The sequence below is a fragment of the Rutidosis leptorrhynchoides genome, chromosome 9 (assembly GCF_046630445.1).
Source record: "Rutidosis leptorrhynchoides isolate AG116_Rl617_1_P2 chromosome 9, CSIRO_AGI_Rlap_v1, whole genome shotgun sequence".
Classification (NCBI taxonomy): Eukaryota; Viridiplantae; Streptophyta; class Magnoliopsida; order Asterales; family Asteraceae; genus Rutidosis; species Rutidosis leptorrhynchoides.
The window spans coordinates 343041390-343061627 of record NC_092341.1 but is presented as its reverse complement, the minus strand read 5'-3'; the positions used below and the strand labels follow the sequence as shown (position 1 = coordinate 343061627).

At 33.1% G+C, this 20238-nt stretch overlaps 1 protein-coding gene across 1 annotated transcript; it reads left to right on the top strand.

The window, feature by feature from the left end:
* The first annotated feature begins 18009 nt into the window (after positions 1-18009).
* On the top strand, positions 18010-19412 carry LOC139865572 (protein phosphatase 2C 51-like). Its single transcript, XM_071853644.1, has 3 exons — positions 18010-18612; positions 18912-19017; positions 19123-19412. The coding sequence occupies exons 1-3, from the start codon at positions 18010-18012 to the stop codon at positions 19410-19412; spliced, it is 999 nt and encodes a 332-aa protein (XP_071709745.1).
* Positions 19413-20238: the final 826 nt, after the last annotated feature.

Below are 20238 nucleotides of genomic sequence, written 5' to 3'. Positions count from 1 at the left end.
TGAACGTAACAATTTCTCCTTGAAGTCTCACGGCTTTGGATGCCGGAAAGAATCGTTTAAGAAATTTTTCAACTAAAACATCCCATGTGTCAATCGCCCCTTCAGGTAACGATTCTAACCAATCTTTGGCTTCTCCCTTTAAAGTCCAGGGAAACAACATGAGATAGATCTGCTCATCTTCCACTTCTCGGATTTTGAATAGTGTACAAATTCTATTAAACGTACGAAGATGTTCGTTTGGGTCTTCATTCGGTGCACCACTGAATTGGCATTGGTTAGTTACCATGTGTAGGATTTGTCCTTTAATTTCATAATCTGGAGCATTAACTTCTGGTTTAATAATGGCGTGACCTTGGCCCGTGCGTGTAACTCTCATTCGGTCTTCCATACTTAGAGGTTCTAGATTTTTCATGATTGGAAGTGTTGTATCTGAATCACTAGAGGTTTCTGATTTAATGATTTCTTCCTCAACAATCTCTGTTTGAATGATTGGTGGTTCCGGAGGAAAGTTTAATGGTTCGGGATCTACAAACCGTTCCTGAATATTTTCCGAATTCTCAATTGTGAGGTCGGGTTCAAAAAATGGATTATCGGAAATTTGAACTGAAGTACTTGGGCGACTGGATGACGATTCTAAAGAAAAATCAACGGCGGTTATATTTGCTAAATGTCTTGATCTAGTTACAGGTGGTGAACGTATGACCGGCGGCGAACGTCTTGCTCGGTGCATTCACTGAATATCCTATTAGTTTTTAAAAAGGAAAGAAAAATTATAATAAGTTATCCAATTAATAGACTTTTCTGATTTTGCCCACGTTTCGAATAGCCAAAAGATGCAGCAGAGGGGCAGGATTCGTTTGGTCTCAATATAATTGAGGACTGTTTGGCTCCAATAACCCGGTCCACGTACAAATCCAACTATTACTACGAACCAGAAAATTTTGATGTCTATCAATTTAACCACTTAAAATAAATTTTCGTAATTTTAAGAAATTTAGAGAAGAAGTAGAAAAAAATTCTAAGTCCTAAAAACTAGAATGGCGAGAAATAAGAAAGAAATAGATTGCGCGTCGAAAAATGTCGAAAAATAAAAGGTCGAAAAATAGGCGTCGAAAAATAAAAATAAGAAAGTAGTGCGAAATACGGCGTCGTAAAATTCTAAAGCACCTAAAACTTAGTCTAAGGAATAAGCACTTAAGGGATTTTACGGCAAAGCCTAAAAATTCTAGAAGTAAAAATAACTATGGCAAAACTAAACTTAATACTAAAAGTTGCGACTATAGTCTAAAAATCTAAAGGTAATAAAACTAAAAAAAAACATTTTTTTTTATAGACAAAATTTTAAAAATATATATATATTTTTTTTAATAAATTTTTTTTTTTTTTTTTTACGTTTTTTTTTTTTTACGTTTTTGTTTTTTTTTTTTTTTTTTTTTTTTTTTTTTTTTTTCGTTTTTTTTTTTTTTAAATTTTAAAAAAAAAACGATTTTTTTTTTTTTACAAATTTTTTTTTTAAAACGATTTTTTTTTCTTTTAAAAAAAACGAATTTTTTTTTTTTTTTTTTTTACACAAATTTTTTTTTTTTTTTTTTTTTTAAAAAAACGAAATTTTTTTTTTTTTTAAAAAAAAACGATTTTTTTTTTTTTTTTTTTTTAAAACGATTTTTTTTTTAATTCATTTACTATTCATGAATAGTAAATGAAAATAAATTAATTAATTTACTATTCACATGAAAGCGACATGATAGCAATTATTAATTATAAGTTACATAATGTACCCCTGAAGTATTTAATAAATACGACTTTTTTTTTTTAAAATTTACGTAAATTTTTGATTCTTAAATATTTTTATATTATTATATTCTATTTCAATATTATTATATTATTATATTCTATTTCAATATTATTATATTATTATATTTTATTTCAATATTATTATAATTAAAAATATAGCGTTTTAGCGCTCCCCGGCAGCGGCGCCAAAAACTTGATGATGTAGCGTGAGGGTAAGAAATAGTATTATTTTTAATACAAAATACTACAAAATATGACACAAGTTTTATTAATTTACGGAGTGGATATACCTAAACCTTGCTACAACACTATAGGCAGTGTACCTAATCGTAGAGTAGTGTAGTTTTTAGTAAGTCCGGTTCGTTCCACAGGGAGCTGGTGATACTTACTATATTTTTAACTATATTTATACAAAATATATATAATTATATAAGTAGTAATATTATTATAAAAGGGGGGTTTTACCGTTTAATGACCGGTTTGTCGATTCTATATTTTAAGCGCAAAGATAAATGACGATAATTAAAGTGCGTAAAATAATGACAATAAATAAAATGACAGTAAATAAAATTGCGAGTAATAAAATGACAGTAAATAAAGATACGATGAGAAATATAATAAAAGAATTATGCTTATTTAAACTTCCGTAATCATGATGTTTGACGTGTTGATTTTAATTTATTACCATGGGTTAATTGTCCTTTGTCCTGGTTTATTTGATACGTCTATCTGGTTTTTGTCCATAATAGTCCATCGGTCATAAATATAAAGTGCGAGTATCCTCGTCAAATTACCCTTATACCCGAAGTCAAATATTCCAACTAATTAAGGATTTAAACTGTGACGCAGTTATCACTTCTGTCAATAATTACACCAGTTATCACTGTATGTAATCTACCCCTGTTTTAATTAGTCTATGAATATTAATTCATCCACTTGATCAGAATGAATAATCAATTACCCAACCCAATTGATTAATTAAATGATTATAACAGATTCCATATGAACGTCACTAAATAGGACAACCATAATCATTATTAATTATTAGGATAATTAATTTGAAGATAGGTTCGACAGACTCCAATGAGTTGTCACTCAATTAGACAATACCCCCCATCTATTAATAGTCAATAATCCAATTTCCACAAGTGTCGGTCTTTTGCCCAAACCTTAATTATGGTCCAAAGCCCAATTACCCAATTTTAGTAATTAGCCCAACATCATGATTACTTCGTTTTAAATAAGCATAATAATAACTTAGCTACGAGACATTAATGTAAAAAGGTTGAACATAACTTACAATGATTAAAAATAGCGTAGCGTTACACGGACAGAATTTCGACTTACATACTCAAAAGATCTCTATCATAAATCTTATTATTATCATAATTTAAAATTAAAATTAAGATTATTGTTATATCTTATTAAGTTAACATTATGATAGAGATATAGAATATAGATATTGATATTGATAGATAGAAAAATAAGAAAAAGATAGAAGAAAAAAAAAAGATCGAAAAAAATCTCCCCCTTCTCATCGTTACATATCATTCGTTTTATAGGTGAAATTATAAATTGAATTTTCATTTACGACCCCTGAACTATGCTCAATTAACAACTTTTTATTATTTAATATTATTCTTATTATGAATTATTTAAATATTATATTTTATTCTTGTGCATAGTTGACTTGTAATTTTTACACCGTTGCGTCGAGCGTTGAGAGTTGGTTCATGCCTCGGTTCTGGATTTTCGAACGTCCTTTCGTATAATTTAATATCTTGTACTTTGCGTTTTGTAACTTGTACTCTTGTCATTTTTAGACGTTCTTCATCAATAATTTGAACCTTTTTGACTGTATCTTGTACTTTTGAGCTTTTTGGACGTTTTGGTCTTTCAAATCTTCGTTTTTGTCTTTAAATCTTCATTTTCGAGCGATTTGCGTCTTTCGTCTTCGCACTTATTTATTTAACTATTACAACTAAAAATAAGGAAATTACATTTAAAAACTTTACATATTGGAACGATATTGCTACTAAATATATGTTCATTTGGAGCACTATCAATATACTAATAGTACATACATCTAAAAGCTGTGTATTGTACGAGTACGAATACGGGTGCATACGAGTAGAATTGTTGATGAAACTGAACGAGGATGTAATTGTAAGCATTTTTGTTAAGTAGAAGTATTTTGATAAGTGTCTTGAAGTCTTTCAAAAGTGTATGAATACATATTAAAACACTACATGTATATACATTTTAACTGAGTCGTTAAGTCATCGTTAGTCATTACATGTAAATGTTGTTTTGAAACCTTTAGGTTAACGATCTTGTTGAATGTTATTAACCCATTGTTTATTATAACAAATGAGATGTTAAATTATTATATTATCATGATATTATGATATATAATATATCTTAGTATGATGTATATACAGTTAAATGTCGTTACAACGATAATCGTTACATATATGTCTCGTTTCGAAATCATTAAGTTAGTAGTCTTATTTTTACATATGTATTTCATTGTTAATACACTTAATAATATATTTAATTATCATTTAACATAATTAACCAAGTGTATCAATATCTTAATATGATTCATATGAACCTAGTAAGACGTTGTTATAACGATAATCGTTATATATATCGTTTTCGAGTTTCTTAAATTAATAGTCTCATTTTTATGTATATAACTCATTGTTAAAATACCTAATGAGATACATAATTATAATAAAAACATGTTAACTATATATATAACCATATATATGTCATCGTATAGTTTTTACAAGTTTTAACGTTCGTGAATCACCGGTCAACTTGGGTGGTCAATTGTCTATATAAAACATATTTCAATTAATCAAGTCTTAACAAGTTTGATTGCTTAACATGTTGGAAACATTTAATCGTGTAAATATCAATTTCAATTAATATATATAAACATGGAAAAGTTCGGGTCACTACAGTACCTACCCGTTAAATAAATTTCGTCCCGAAATTTTAAGCTGTTGAAGGTGTTGACGAACCTTCTGGAAATAGATGCGGGTATTTCTTCTTCATCTGATCTTCACGCTCCCAGGTGAACTCGGGTCCTCTACGAGCATTCCATCGAACCTTAACAATTGGTATCTTGTTTTGCTTAAGTCTTTTAACCTCACGATCCATTATTTCGACGGGTTCTTCGATGAATTGAAGTTTTTCGTTGATTTGGATTTCATCTAACGGAATAGTGAAATCTTCTTTAGCAAAACATTTCTTCAAATTCGAGACGTGGAAAGTGTTATGTACAGCCGCGAGTTGTTGAGGTAATTCAAGTCGGTAAGCTACTGGTCCGACACGATCAATAATCTTGAATGGTCCAATATACCTTGGATTTAATTTCCCTCGTTTACCAAATCGAACAACGCCTTTCCAAGGTGCAACTTTAAGCATGACCATCTCTCCAATTTCAAATTCTATATCTTTTCTTTTAATGTCAGCTTAGCTCTTTTGTCGACTTTGGGCGGTTTTCAACCGTTGTTGAATTTGGATGATCTTCTCGGTAGTTTCTTGTATAATCTCCGGACCCATAATTTGTCTATCCCCCACTTCACTCCAACAAATCGGAGACCTGCACTTTCTACCATAAAGTGCTTCAAACGGCGCCATCTCAATGCTTGAATGGTAGCTGTTGTTGTAGGAAAATTCTGCTAACGGTAGATGTCAATCCCAACTGTTTCCAAAATCAATAACACATGCTCGTAGCATGTCTTCAAGCGTTTGTATCGTCCTTTCGCTCTGCCCATCAGTTTGTGGATGATAGGCAGTACTCATGTCTAGACGAGTTCCTAATGCTTGCTGTAATGTCTGCCAGAATCTTGAAATAAATCTGTCATCCCTATCAGAGATAATAGAGATTGGTATTCCATGTCTGGAGACGACTTCCTTCAAATACAGTCGTGCTAACTTCTCCATCTTGTCATCTTCTCTTATTGGCAGGAAGTGTGCTGATTTGGTGAGACGATCAACTATTACCCAAATAGTATCAAAACCACTTGCAGTCCTTGGCAATTTAGTGATGAAATCCATGGTAATGTTTTCCCATTTCCATTCCGGGATTTCGGGTTATTGAAGTAGACCTGATGGTTTCTGATGCTCAGCTTTGACCTTAGAACACGTCAAACATTCTCCTACGTATTTAGCAACATCGGCTTTTATACCCGGCCACCAAAAATGTTTCTTGAGATCCTTGTACATCTTCCCCGTTCCAGGATGTATTGAGTATCTGGTTTTATGAGCTTCTCTAAGTACCATTTCTCTCATATCTCCAAATTTTGGTACCCAAATCCTTTCAGCCCTATACCGGGTTCCGTCTTCCCTAATATTAAGATGTTTCTCCGATCCTTTGGGTATTTCATCCTTTAAATTTCCCTCTTTTAAAACTCCTTGTTGCGCCTCCTTTATTTGAGTAGTAAGGTTATTATGAATCATTATATTCATAGATTTTACTCGAATGGGTTCTCTGTCCTTCCTGCTCAAGGCATCGGCTACCACATTTGCCTTCCCCGGGTGGTAACGAATCTCAAAGTCGTAATCATTCAATAATTCAATCCACCTACGCTGCCTCATATTCAGTTGTTTCTGATTAAATATGTGTTGAAGACTTTTGTGGTCGGTATATATAATACTTTTGACCCCATATAAGTAGTGTCTCCAAGTCTTTAATGCAAAAACAACCGCGCCTAATTCCAAATCATGCGTCGTATAATTTTGTTCTTGAATCTTCAATTGTCTAGACACATAAGCAATCACCTTCGTTCGTTGCATTAATACACAACCGAGACCTTGCTTTGATGCATCACAATAAATCACAAAATCATCATTCCCTTCAGGCAATGACAATATAGGTGCCGTAGTTAGCTTTTTCTTCAATAACTGAAACACTTTCTCTTGTTCATCATTCCATTCAAATTTCTTCCCTTTATGCGTTAATGCAGTCAAGGGTTTTGCTATTCTGGAAAAGTCTTGGATGAACCTTCTATAGTAACCAGCTAGTCCTAAAAACTAGCGTATGTGTTTCGGAGTTTTCGGGGTTTCCCACTTTTCAACAGTTTCTATCTTTGTCGGATCCACCTTAATACCTTCTTTGTTCATTATGTGACCGAGGAATTGAACTTCTTCTAACCAAAATGCACACTTTGAAAACTTAGCGTACAATTCTTCCTTCCTCAATACTTCTAACACCTTTCTCAAATGTTCACCGTGTTCTTGGTCATTCTTTGAGTAAATAAGTATGTCATCAATGAAAACAATGACAAACTTGTCAAGGTATGGTCCACACACTCGGTTCATAAGGTCCATGAACACAGCTGGTGCATTAGTTAAACCAAACGGCATGACCATAAACTCGTAATGACCGTAACGTGTTCTGAAAGCAGTCTTTGGAATATCATCTTCTTTCACCCGCATTTGATGATACCCGGAATGTAAGTCAATCTTTGAATAAACAGACGAGCCTTGTAGTTGATCAAATAAGTCGTCGATTCTCGGTAGTGGGTAGCGGTTCTTGATGGTAAGTTTGTTCAACTCTCGGTAGTCGATACACAACCTGAATGTACCATCTTTCTTCTTGACAAACAAAAAAGGAGCTCCCCACGGTGATGTGCTTGGTCGAATGAAACCACGCTCTAAAAGTTCTTGTAATTGGCTTTGCAGTTCTTTCATCTCGCTGGGTGCGAGTCTGTAAGGAGCACGAGCTATTGGTGCAGCTCCTGGTACAAGATCTATTTGAAATTCAACGGATCGATGTGGGGGTAATCCCGGTAATTCTTTCGGAAATACATCGGGAAATTCTTTTGCAATGGGAACATCATTGATGCTCTTTTCTTCAGTTTATACTTTCTCGACGTGTGCTAGAACAGCATAGCAATCTTTTCTTATTAGTTTTTGTGCCTTCAAATTACTAATAAGATGTAGCTTCGTGTTGCCCTTTTCTCCGTACACCATTAAGGGTTTTCCTTTTTCTCGTATAATGCGAATTGCATTTTTGTAACAGACGATCTCTGCTTTCACTTCTTTCAACCAGTCCATACCGATTATCACATCAAAACTCCCTAACTCTACTGGTATCAAATCAATCTTAAATGTTTCGCTAACCAGTTTAATTTCTCGATTCCGACATATATTATCTGCTGAAATTAATTTAACATTTGCTAATTCGAGTAAAAATTTACTATCCAAAGGCGTCAATGGACAACTTAATTTAGCACAAAAATCTCTACTCATATAGCTTCTATCCGCACCCGAATCAAATAAAACGTAAGCAGATTTATTGTCAATAAGAAACGTACCCGTAACAAGCTCCGGGTCTTCCTGTGCCTCTGCCGCATTAATATTGAAAACTCTTCCGCGGCCTTGTCCATTCGTGTTCTCCTGGTTCGGGCAATTTCTAATAATGTGGCCCGGTTTTCCACATTTATAACAAACTACATTGGCATAACTTGCTCCGACACTACTTGCTCCGCCATTACTCGTTCCGACACCATTTGTTCCTTTCGTTCTATTAACCCCTGGTCCGTAGACCTCACACTTCGCCGCGCTATGACCATTTCTTTTACACTTGTTGCAAAATTTGGTGCAGAACCCCGAGTGATACTTTTCACACCTTTGGCATAGCTACTTCTAATTGTTGTTGTTGTTGCGGTTATTATTGTTGTTGGGATGATTGTTGTAGTTGCTGTTGTTGTTGTTGTTGTTGTTGTTGTTGTTGTTGGGCCGTTTGTTGTAGTTGCGATTGATGTTGCGATTGTTGGGATAATTGTTGCGATTATTGTTATAATTGCTGTTGTTGTTGTATTGGTGATTCTTATCACCGTTTTCCTCCCACTTTCTTTTGACTTGCTTCACATTGGCCTCTTCAGCAGTCTGTTCTTTAATTCTTTCTTCAATCTGGTTCACTAGTTTGTGAGCCATTCTACATGCCTGCTGTATAGAGGCGGGCTCGTGTGAACTTATATCTTCTTGGATTCTTTCCGGTAATCCTTTCACAAACGCGTCGATCTTCTCTTCCTCATCTTCGAATGCTCCCGGACACAATAGGCACAATTCTGTGAATCGTCTTTCGTACGTGGTAATATCAAATCCTTGGGTTCGTAACCCTCTAAGTTCTGTCTTGAGCTTATTGACCTCGGTTCTGGGACGGTACTTCTCATTCATCAAGTGCTTGAATGCTGACCACGGTAGTGCGTACGCATCGTCTTGTCCCACTTGCTCTAGATAGGTATTCCACCATGTTAACGCAGAACCTGTGAAGGTATGCGTAGCGTACTTCACTTTGTCCTCTTCAGTACACTTACTTATGGCAAACACCGATTCGACCTTCTCGGTCCACCGTTTCAATCCGATCGGTCCTTCGGTTCCATCAAATTCCAAAGGTTTGCAGGCAGTGAATTCTTTGTAGGTGCATCCTACACGATTTCCTGTACTGCTAGATCCAAGGTTATTATTGGTATGTAGCGCAGCCTGTACTGTGGCTATGTTTGAAGCTAGAAAAGTACGGAATTCCTCTTCATTCATATTCACGGTGTGTCGAGTAGTCGGTGCCATTTCCTTCAAAATAGTCAAATGGAACAAGTTAATCATACAGAATATTAAGAGTAGTTAATAGTATTTCGTAGCATAATATGAACTCATTTATAAAAGCTTTTTCTTCATATTAGCGTTTTATAAGTTTAAATTCGGGTAGTACCTACCCGTTAAGTTCATACTTAGTAGCTAATATACAATTCAACTACTACAATTCTATATGAAAAACTGATTATAATAATATTTCGCGTTCAAACTTTTATACAATATTTTACAAACTTACAATACCGCTTATTTTACATAAAGCATGAAATATAGCACACAATAACTTTGATACAAGATAGTTGTGAAGATAATTCTAGCTAGTACACAAGTCGTTCAGCAAAGGCAATAAAGACACGTAATTCATACGTCCAGAAACAAGTCATGCATTCTGGTTTTACTAGGACTACTTCCCATCCTTGGTCTTGTGGAACATAACCGTTATGGCCGTTGATAAGACAGCGTGTTGTAACGTCGTCAAAGGAACGAGGGTTACGTAATGTCCAACAGTCCCGTAACAATCTAAAAACCTCATTTCTTACCCCAATTACCGACTCCGTCACTTGTGGAAACGTTTTGTTTAATAGTTGTAGCCCGATGTTCTTGTTCTCACTTTGGTGAGAAGCGAACATTACTAATCCGTAAGCATAACATGCTTCTTTATGTTGCATGTTAGCCGCTTTTTCTAAATCACGAAGTCCAATATTCGGATATATTGAGTCAAAATAATTTCTTAACCCGTTGCGTAAAATAGCATTTGGGTTCCCCGCAATATATGCGTCAAAGTAAACACATCATAACTTATGGGTTTCCCAATGTGATATCCCCCATCTTTCAAACGAAAGTCTCTTATAAACCAAGACATTCTTGGAACGTTCTTCGAATGTCTTACAAACTGATCTCGCCTTAAATACTTGTGCCGAGGAATTCTGACCGACTCTAGACAAGATTTCATCAATCATGTCTCCGGGTAGGTCTCTTAAAATATTGGGTTGTCTATCCATCTTGTGTTTTTATACTGTAAAATAGACAAGAGTTAGATTCATAAAAAAAAATAATACTTATTAATACAAGCAATTTTTACATATATCATAAAGCATAAGCACACTATATTACATATATTACACCACACGAATACAACTATCTTATTCTGACTCGCTCGTTTCTTCTTGTTCGGTTTTGGTTCGTTTTGCCAAGTTTCTAGGGATATATGATGTTCCCCTAATACAAGCCGTCGTTGTCCACATTGGTTTAGAAAAACCTGGTGGTTTAGAGGTTCCCGGGTCATTGTTACAACTTAAGGACTTCGGGGGTTGACGATACATATAAAGTTCATCGGGGTTGGAATTAGATTTCTCTATTTTTATGCCCTTTCCCTTATTATTTTCTTCTGCCTTTTTAAATTCAGTTGGGGTAATTTCTATAACATCATCGGAATTCTCGTCGGAATCCGATTCATCGGAGAATTGGTAATCCTCCCAATATTTTGCTTCCTTGGCGGAAACACCATTGACCATAATTAACCTTGGTCGGTTAGTTGAGGATTCTCCTTTACTTAACCGTTTTATTATTTCCCCCACCGGTTCTATTTCTTCTTCCGGTTCCGATTCTTCTTCCGGTTCCGATTCTTCTTCCGGTTCCGACTCCTCTTCTGGTTCCTCTTCGGGAACTTGTGAATCAGTCCACGAATCATTCCAATTTACATTTGACTCTTCATTATTATTAGGTGAGTCAATGGGACTTGTTCTAGAGGTAGACATCTATCACATAATATCAAACACGTTAAGAGATTAATATATCACATAATATTCATATGTTAAAAATATATATTTTCCAACAAAATTTGTTAAGCAATCATTTTTCAAGTAAATACGGTCGAAGTCTAGACTCACTAATGCATCCTAACAAACTCGATAAGACACACTAATGCAAAATTCTGGTTCTCTAAGACCAACGCTCGGATACCAACTGAAATGTCCCGTTCTTATTGATTAAAAACGTTCCATATTAATTGATTTCGTTGCGAGGTTTTGACCTCTATATGAGACATTTTTCAAAGACTGCATTCATTTTTAAAACAAACCATAACCTTTATTTCATAAATAAAGGTTTAAAAAGCTTTACGTAGATTATCAAATAATGATAATCTAAAATATCCTGTTTACACATGACCATTACATAATAGTTTACAATATAAATATGTTACAACAAAATAAGTTTCTTGAATGCAGTTTTTACACAATATCATACAAGCATGGACTCCAAATCTCGTCCTTATTTAAGTATGCGACAGCGGAAGCTCTTAATAATCACCTGAGAATAAACATACTTAAAACGTCAACAAAAATGTTGGTGAGTTATAGGTTTAACCTATATATATCAAATCATAATAATAGACCACAAGATTTCATATTTCAATACACATCCCATACATAGAGATAAAAATCATTCATATGGTGAAAACCTGGTAACTAACATTAACAAGATGCATATATAAGAATATCCCCATCATTCCGGGACACCCTTCGGATATGATATAAATTTCGAAGTACTTGGGGTTTGTTAGGCCCAATAGATCTATCTTTAGGATTCGCGTCAATTAGGGTGTCTGTTCCCTAATTCTTAGATTACCAGACTTAATAAAAAGGGGCATATTCGATTTCGATAATTCAACCATAGAATGTAGTTTCACGTACTTGTGTCTATTTTGTAAATCATTTATAAAACCTGCATGTATTCTCATCTCAAAAATATTAGATTTTAAAAGTGGGACTATAACTCACTTTCACAGATTTTTACTTCGTCGGGAAGTAAGACTTGGCCACTGGTTGATTCACGAACCTATAACAATATATACATATATATCAAAGTATGTTCAAAATATATTTACAACACTTTTAATATATTTTGATGTTTTAAGTTTATTAAGTCAGCTGTCGTCGTTAGTAACCTACAACTAGTTGTCCACAGTTAGATGTACAGAAATAAATCGATAAATATTATCTTTAATCAATCCACGACCCAGTGTATACGTATCTCAGTATTGATCACAACTCAAACTATATATATTTTGGAATCAACCTCAACCCTGTATAGCTAACTCCAACATTCACATATAGAGTGTCTATGGTTGTTCCGAAATATATATAGATGTGTCGACATGATAGGTCGAAACATTGTATACGTGTCTATGGTATCTCAAGATTACATAATATACAATACAAGTTGATTAAGTTATGGTTGGAATAGATTTGTTACCAATTTTCACGTAGCTAAAATGAGAAAAATTATCCAATCTTGTTTTACCCATAACTTCTTCATTTTAAATCCGTTTTGAGTGAATCAAATTGCTATGGTTTCATATTGAACTCTATTTTATGAATCTAAACAGAAAAAGTATAGGTTTATAGTCGGAAAAATAAGTTACAAGTCGTTTTTGTAAAGGTAGTTATTTCAGTCGAAAGAACGACGTCTAGATGACCATTTTAGAAAACATACTTTCACTTTGAGTTTAACCATAATTTTTGGATATAGTTTCATGTTCATAATAAAAATCATTTTCTCAGAATAACAACTTTTAAATCAAAGTTTATCATAGTTTTTAATTAACTAACCCAAAACAGCCCGCGGTGTTACTACGACGGCGTAAATCCGGTTTTACGGTGTTTTTCGTGTTTCCAGGTTTTAAATCATTAAGTTAGCATATCATATAGATATAGAACATGTGTTTAGTTGATTTTAAAATTCAAGTTAGAAGGATTAACTTTTGTTTGCGAACAAGTTTAGAATTAACTAAACTATGTTCTAGTGATTACAAGTTTAAACCTTCGAATAAGATAGCTTTATATGTATGAATCGAATGATGTTATGAACATCATTACTACCTTAAGTTCCTTGGATAAACCTACTGGAAAAGAGAAAAATGGATCTAGCTTCAACGGATCCTTGGATGGCTCGAAGTTCTTGAAGCAGAATCATGACACGAAAACAAGTTCAAGTAAGATCATCACTTGAAATAAGATTGTTATAGTTATAGAAATTGAACCAAAGTTTGAATATGATTATTACCTTGTATTAGAATGATAACCTACTGTAAGAAACAAAGATTTCTTGAGGTTGGATGATCACCTTACAAGATTGGAAGTGAGCTAGCAAACTTGAAAGTATTCTTGATTTTATGTAACTAGAACTTGTAAAATATATGAAGAACACTTAGAACTTGAAGATAGAACTTGAGAGAGATCAATTAGATGAAGAAAATTGAAGAATGAAAGTGTTTGTAGGTGTTTTTGGTCGTTGGTGTATGGATTAGATATAAAGGATATGTAATTTTGTTTTCATGTAAATAAGTCATGAATGATTACTCATATTTTTGTAATTTTATGAGATATTTCATGCTAGTTGCCAAATGATGGTTCCCACATGTGTTAGGTGACTCACATGGGCTGCTAAGAGCTGATCATTGGAGTGTATATACTAATAGTACATACATCTAAAAGCTGTGTATTGTACGAGTACGAATACGAGTGCATACGAGTAGAATTGTTGATGAAACTGAACGAGGATGTAATTGTAAGCATTTTTGTTAAGTAGAAGTATTTTGATAAGTGTCTTGAAGTCTTTCAAAAGTGTATGAATACATATTAAAACACTACATGTATATACATTTTAACTGAGTCGTTAAGTCATCGTTAGTCATTACATGTAAATGTTGTTTTGAAACCTTTAGGTTAACGATCTTGTTGAATGTTGTTAACCCATTGTTTATTATAACAAATGAGATGTTAAATTATTATATTATCATGATATTATGATATATAATATATCTTAGTATGATGTATATACAGTTAAATGTCGTTACAATGATAATCGTTACATATATGTCTCGTTTCGAAATCATTAAGTTAGTAGTCTTATTTTTACATATGTATTTCATTGTTAATACACTTAATAATATATTTACTTATCATTTAACATAATTAACCAAGTGTATCAATATCTTAATATGATTCATATGTACCTAGTAAGACGTTGTTATAACGATAATCGTTATATATATCGTTTTCGAGTTTCTTAAATTAATAGTCTCATTTTTATGTATATAACTCATTGTTAAAATACCTAATGAGATACATACTTATAATAAAAACATGTTAACTATATATATAACCATATATATGTCATCGTATAGTTTTTACAAGTTTTAACGTTCGTGAATCACCGGTCAACTTGGGTGGTCAATTGTCTATATAAAACATATTTCAATTAATCAAGTCTTAACAAGTTTGATTGCTTAACATGTTGGAAACATTTAATCATGTAAATATCAATCTCAATTAATATATATAAACATGGAAAAGTTCGGGTCACTACAAATATCTACTTTCTCCATTTCGACCCGAACCCCATGAATTCCATAACCTCCATTAGGAACTCCCAACTTAAACTATCAAAATCTTTCTCAAAATCTACCTTAAAAATAAGACTCTTCAAACGTTTTTGCTTTAAATAATCGATTGTCTCATTATCAATTAACGCCCCATCCAAGATGTTTCTTCCTTTAATGAACGCTCTTTGTTCATATCCAATAAGTTTTGGGACCATCTTCCTAAGTCTATTGGAGAGTAGTTTCGCAATAATTTTATAATAACTTCCAATTAGACTTATAGGTCGGTAGTTATTTAGAGAGATTGGATCGGTTATTTTAGGGACAAGGGTAATAAAAGATTCGTTACAACCTTTAGAAATATCGCCCCTTTCCCAAAAGTGATTGACTGCGTCAACAAGATCTCTCTTGATCACATCCCAATATTTTTTATAGAAGCACATATTAAAACCGTCAGGACTCGGAGCCTTGTTAATACCACATTCCTTTACTGCTTCCCAGATTTCATCCTCACTAAGTTGTAGTTCTAAATTATCTGCCTCAGTCTTTGATAATATTCTGTCTACATTAGGTTCATTATTCAAACTACTCCCTACATTCCGTCGTGAATTGGAGCTATTACCAGGCCCAATCATCGGCCTGCTGTTACAAGGCCCTGTTACGTTTACATGCCCATCTGAACTTAGCCAATTTATCATGGTTGGTCTCTGCTGACTTATCTTTGAGAATATACGCTGAAAATGGTTAAAAACAGTGGCCTTCACAACATTTGGTTCATCGTTCCAACTACCATATATATTCAACCCCCTTATATTACACTTATTGTACCTTCGTTTTATCGAATTATGAAAGAACTTTGAGTTTTTGTAACCTTCTAGTATCTAACGAAATCGAGCTTTTTGTTTTTACATGCTTGCCTTAACCGATTCTTTTTCTAACCAACTCCTTCTCGCGTCCAACCATACTAATCTCTCACTTTCATTAAAATTCCCCAACTCAGCCTTTTTCTCTAACTCGCATGCTTTTTCTTTAAGGGTATTAATTTCATTATCTAGATTATCAAACTCCTTATGACTCCACTCTTTTAGGGCGAACATAACACTTTTTAACCGATCTCTAAATATACAATCCCGCCTCGACCCCCTAATAGGTTTAACCCAACAATTTTTTATCACATCGTCTACACCTTCTTTATTGAACCATTCATTAAACACTTTAAATGGTTTGGGACCGTAGTCGATTAGCTTGTCTCTCAAAATTAAAGGGCAATGGTCCGATTCTCTCCTTTCTAATGGAATCACCGAAAGGTCCTTCAACAAATTCAAAAAATTAATAGAAACAAAAAATCTATCAAGCTTGCTAAATTTGGTCCTGTCATCACTTATACGTGTAAACTTCCTACCATTAATCGGGATCTCAATGAGATTGTTATTAGCAATGAACTCGTTAAATCTAGAAGCACGTCTTTGATGAAAAACACAATTTAGTCTATTCGAACTTTCCCTCACCTCATTAAAGTCCCCGCATAATAACCAAGCTGACTCATTATCTACCATAAGATAGCCCTAAGAGCTATAATAATAATAATAATAATAATAATAATAATAATAATAATAATAATAATAATAATAATAATAATAATATCAAGATTAATTATTTAATCGAAAGAGATAAAAGAAAGTGAGAAAATTAATTTGATATGATCATAATTAATTTTGTAACTTGTAAAAACATATAATTTCTCCGTATAAAATCTTTAATTGTTTCTTAGAGGTGAACTAATAAGACGTATATGGTTCCTGAAAAAAAGGAATATGAAACATGTGGCAACAACGATTATAAACAATATTTATAAACTGGAAAACGATGATATACCCTTTTGTAATTAAATGCGCCACGTGACCCCCAAAACATTTATTTCTGAACCCTCATATTGCCAAAAGGACAGCCATGTCCTTTCTGTGTTACAAAATGACATGATCTAGTTTTATTCAAATAGTCATTTCATTTTTCATTTCATCATTATGAAGAAAATGTTAATTTATCAAAAAGAAAAAGAAAAAAAAAAGAAATAATTAATATATTATTCATTGATTTTTAAGGAATCATGATATGAATAGGAATTCGATTATCTCGGAATGAAATTAGATTTTATAATATAAATAAATTTATAAATAATAATATTAATATAACAATATTATATTATAATTATAATTATAATGAAATTAATAATATATATACAGATATAATTACACTCATCTTACAATAAATGTTTACATTTTTGCTTTAATCTCAAAAATAAATTTCTATTAGACAATTAAATTTATCTTTCTATTTTAACATATATTTCTTCACTACTTATAGTAAATATGAAAAAGTAGCATTTGACCATTAAGAGCTCTCGATATCGACGGCTAGTTTTGGCGTCGGTTCTGACCGACGATCGGCCAACACCGGTCCGGCATCGGTTCGACGTTTTCAGCCCCAAAGTTGCATGTTCATTATTGCATATTAAGAATGAAGGTGAAGAGATGTGTTGCGAGATGGAGGGGAAGGGATGAAAATTAGGGTTGTAAATGTGTTAAAGATTATTAGGCGAAAATTTTAAATTATATGGGCTAAATATATTGACCAAAATTTCTCGATTTTTTAAAAAACTATTGTTTTTTAGTTTTTAAAAATGGATGAGCTAAATTTAATTTATTTTATACAAAATTTGATTTTATAAAAATTATTTAATTAATTATAAAAAAAATTCTCATTATAAATTATTTTAATTAATTTTATTTCATTGAAAAGTTACATTTTGGAAAAGTTTGTAACTTATGAGGGATAAACATGAGATATTTTCATTATAAATTTGTTCTACGTGTAAATAAAACGTTACAAATATCAAAATTCGAATTTATATCTTTATATATTACGATTCTCATTCATTTGATAAGACTCCAATTTTCACCGGCCACGTATCACTAATTCACCGAATCTATAAACCCTACGTGTACATCCCCCGGGGTGCTATTTCCCGTACTTGACCGCCGAAACTAAAATTATTATTTCATCATTAATTTTTATTTAAAATGATTCCCGCCATTTATTACGTCACACCCCCTGTCATACTATCTTCTACATATATATGCACACACATACATTCAATCATTTTCATGTATATCAATCAATTACGAAATCAGATAAACAAACTTATAATGATGATAAATCAAATGGATCACACGATCTCTTCTTCTTCGTCGTTATCTAACTGTCGGCAAACGGCTAATTTTTCGAGTAAATCCGACGTTGTTATAAATGCTAGCCGGAGAAGAACTGAGCTCCGGCGGATGAAAATTATGTCAAACGGAGATAATGAGTATCTACCGAAACGACAGCGTTTTGTAAATCACGAAAACGAGTTTCCGTACCATTCGTCTGTGATTGGACGAAGGCGGGAGATGGAAGATGCTGTGAGCGTTGAATTAGGGTTTGTTAATGATACTAACGGTAATAGTAAATTTGATTTTTACGGTGTTTATGACGGTCACGGTGGTTCGCGTGTTGCGTACACGTGTCGAGAACGGTTACATAAGTTGTTAGCGTTACAAATGAATGAAATTGAAATGGAGGATATAAATTGGGAGGATTTAATGGTGAAGAGTTTTTCAAAAATGGATGAGGAGATTAACGAGACCGATTTTATTGGATCGATGGGTTCGACTGCTGTTGTTGCTGTTGTTGGTGATCACGAGATTGTTGTTGCGAATTGTGGTGACTCGAGAGCCGTTCTTTCGCGAGGTGGCGTTAGCGTGCCGTTGTCAATTGATCATAAGGTTGTTACTTGTAACAATTATTCTAATTGATATTATTAACATGATAGAAGAATTTGTTGTAATTAGCGATTATATGTTGACTTTAAAATTACCGTTAATTATTAAACTGGATAGATACGTTTATACACGTTAATAACAGTTTAATTATTAGGAAAATATTAGCGTACTTTGTATTATTAATTATGAGTTTCTTTGCTCCATTAAAACTAAGAACTTAACGTGATAGTTGTACAATTGATTAATCATGTAACGAAATTTGTGATAAAGTATTTTGATTGATTTTTAAATTCGATATGTAGCCGGACAGACCAGATGAGTTAGAAAGGATCGAACACTCGGGTGGAAGGGTGGTGAATTGGAATGGAAATCGCGTATTGGGAGTTCTTGCTACTTCAAGATCAATTGGTACAAAAATTTTAGTAATATTCCGCTATTTTTAATGACAAATTACTAGTAGAAACCATCGATGAATTGAAGATTATTAAAATTATTTGATAAAACGATATGCAGGTGATCGACAATTGAAGCCATATGTGATAGCAAAACCAGAGGTTACGGTTAACAAACGGACCGATAAAGATGAATTCTTGATATTAGCTAGTGACGGATTGTGGGATGTCATGCCTAACGATATGGCGTGTCACATTGTTAGGAAGTGTCTCGATGGACGAATTTTTAAGAGATCGGAAGAAATGAACAAACGTCGAATGACTAATGCAGCTGTGGTTTTATCAGAATTAGCAATGGCTCGTGGAAGCAAAGATAATATAAGTGTTATCGTTGTTAATCTTCAAAATTAGCTAGATCGATCGATGTCTATATATATACACACCTTGTTTTCCCCTCCGTTTACGTTAATTTTCTTGTTTTTGATGGCTTTTGTAACAAATAGGCCATTTACTTACTTAGATTGTGAGGGGTTTGTCTAATTTGGTTATATAATTATAATCCTATTGTGATACTATAGTCAAAATTCATAGATTACTAATGGTTAGGCCTCATCTTATGGATGTTAGCCAATCACGGCAACTCACGCCAAGAGTTAACGGCGATAGTCACCAAACCGTCAGTCATGGGCTTGACGGAAGCCAACGGGCGTTTGTATGGGGCCCGCTTGATTTTTAATTTTGTTTTTATTTTTGTAGCCGTTGAACCTGAACTAAAAAAAAAATTACGGTAACATATATATTAAAAGAAATTTAATAAAACTCAATTAAAAATACAACTCTTAACCATATACAACCCATAACTATTAACACAACAATCCAAATAACAAATTCATTCAACTTTTATACATTTTCATCCAACTTTTAAACACATCATTCAACAAAAAAAATTGCGCGTTAAACAAGCAAAACGTCAATCATCAACTATGAAATGAATGAGTCGTGTGTTCAAAGTGTTAAACACAACCACCAACCCGACTTTGCCTAAAAAAGATCATAAAATTCTTCAAAAATATTTCGAGAGTATGAAATCCGTGTTGGCACCAAACGAAGACGAAGACAACGACGACTCTACTTCGCTCCATTAGTTTAATTTGTTTTAATGAGTTTCGTATTATTTAGTTTAATTTTAATGTCATGACCCGGAAAATTTCGACTTATTTTGAACCAAATCTTCATA